Raw genomic sequence first — 2,330 nt, 5'->3', positions numbered from 1 at the left:
TTAGAATCTAAAAAAAATAAGAGTGAAGAAATAAACATCCACTCATTTAAAGAACTGAATATAAAAAAAGTAACCTTATAAAAAAAAAAGAGACAGTCACCTTATAATTTACGAAAACAGGGCATCACTCACTAGTGGTATCATTGGTGAACATGAACGGGATGGCCGAGCAGTTGAAGAAATGGTTAAGGCAGTCTCGATAGAGCAAAGAAAAGTACTGGTTACTTCCCGTATAGGCTCGTTCCTCCTCGCTCATGGCCCAGAACTTTTCCTCACTCACACACCGAGGTCTGGGGTTGGGCCACAGCCAGTCGTCCAGGTACACCTCAGTGTGGTCGATCTGAGAAAATTGTATCAGTTGAGTGTTCGTTTGTAAATGTGATAGCATGCGCGAGAGAGCATTGTGAAATAGATTCGCTAAGGTACTGAAAATCAGCCTTGACACGGCGATGCGTGTTTTACATATTTACATATTTTCTCTCCCTCTTTCACTCTCCTTCTAAATCCTCTTCCATCCTCAGAAGACCATCCCACCTCGTCCTTACATTAGTGACGTCAAGAGCGACGGAGGCGGCGGTGTTGGGCGCAATCCGGACGGCCTGGATGTTAGCGGCCACAGCGGGCGAGCTGGCGAAGTTGGAGAGCGAGACATGGATCCCTGCCTCTGCCAAGGACGTCGTCGACACTACGTTGTAATCGTAGTCTGCAATATGTAGTCTCTTTATTATTGTTGTTATGTAATCATGCATTTTTTGTATCATTTTTTTGTGAGAGATTGTCATTATTGTTCAGCATGTTTCACGTCTAATGAACAAAATATTAGTCTGATAAAATCACTGGGGGTTAAACAAAACGTACAGTGAAATCAGGCAATCCAGACTTTATCTTGGCTCAAAACAGTTACTCTTATATATCTCTTTCTATCCAGTTCTCATTGCCTTCCCTTACTTATTTCAATACCCTGGCAACTCCTTTCAGGAACAACGCGTTTATTTCCACTGGCAAAAATGTTTTATGTCTTAAAAAAGGTACAAAGAAAAGAGATCACCCACCCATGTACTCGTGGAGGGCGACATCGAAGAGAATCCTATAGCCTCCTACCAGTCCAGCGATAGTCTGGTTGAGTCTCAAGCCATTTTGGCTGAGTGTGGTGAAGCAGACGCCTAATGTGGTGATGGTAGGCCTCAACACCGTCTGGCAGCACAGGGAACTACAGCAAGAGGTAATGAGTATTAATTTAACTAAATGATAAGGGGGGGAATCTGTGTGGATGAATGTGCCGGGCCATACTTTCTTGTACTAAACAAAATCTCTAAAATGCTAACAGTAACGTAATATTCTGTCCGTTCTAAGATTATCTGATTTTTACGGAACTAAGTTAAGGAGCTCTTACCTAGTCAGGCTCTGAGACGATGAGTAGCATCCTTTCACCAGTTCCTCACAACTGGTAATTGAGCAGGTATAAAGTGATTTAAAAGTATCGCCGTTATCATTTTTCATCATTAATATCAGCATTGAGACTACACAGTATATACAGCAAGATTTCACTGAAGATAGCTACGTTGGAAACAATAAAATACAGAGATATTTATACACTCATTACATGCTTATTCTAAGTGAATCGCAGATTTATCTCTCCGTCTTCGCTTGTAGTGCCAGTTGGAAGGGGAATTTTGTCTTAAGAATATTAGGGAAAAAAGGGGGGGGGAAGGTCTTCCCTTGTGGTACCAGCTGGAAGGGGATTTTTGTTTTATAAATAATAGGAAAAATGGGGGGGAGGTCTTCCCTTGTGGTGCCAGCTGGATGGGGATTTTTGTCTTAAGAATATTAGGAAAAATGGGTATGCGGGAAGCTGTAAGGAGGGCAAATTATATTTTGAGAACATCACTGAAAACTCGAACAGAAACAGTACAAAATATGAAAAAGGCAGGTGATGATCCCAGTGCCTCAAGCTTCGAAATGCCTTATCATTTCGGGTTGCCTTACTATTAAACATTAGGAACGTCTTCTAAAGGACCTCTATGATTTAACAGACTTTTACAGGGAACTGCCACTGCCAACGACTTACTCTGGGGAAAGCATTGTTATCAGTTCCTCGAGCGTAACTTTGTGCATTTCCAGGTATTCCCGAAGTTCATCCTTTAACAATATTATCCTTTTGGGGTCACGACTCAACACTGGCATACTCTGGGGAAAGGAGGTCATCCAGGTCTTCTCACTGTACTCTGTGGAGAGGAGAAGGGCTTTACAATGGCTGACTGTGGGTTTACTATTCACACGTATGACTCTGCCGCGGACCGCAGTAGCGACGGCTATGCCACATGGCACGC

General features: G+C 42.6%; 1 protein-coding gene across 1 annotated transcript in view; it reads right to left on the bottom strand.

Moving 5' to 3' along the window:
• LOC119588230 overlaps positions 1-2,330 on the bottom strand; it is a gene marked incomplete in the record, with an annotated part of 18,655 nt that overhangs the window by 1,706 nt on the left and 14,619 nt on the right. Inside the window, 5 exon segments of the mRNA XM_037936930.1 lie at positions 133-340; positions 546-703; positions 1,053-1,210; positions 1,394-1,444; positions 2,069-2,187. Coding sequence (XP_037792858.1) covers positions 133-340; positions 546-703; positions 1,053-1,210; positions 1,394-1,444; positions 2,069-2,187 — 694 coding nt within the window.

Source organism: Penaeus monodon, chromosome 23 (genome assembly GCF_015228065.2).
Source record: "Penaeus monodon isolate SGIC_2016 chromosome 23, NSTDA_Pmon_1, whole genome shotgun sequence".
NCBI classification, from domain to species: Eukaryota; Metazoa; Arthropoda; class Malacostraca; order Decapoda; family Penaeidae; genus Penaeus; species Penaeus monodon.
Note: the sequence above shows the minus strand (reverse complement) of the source record. Positions and strands in the feature narration are given on the sequence as shown.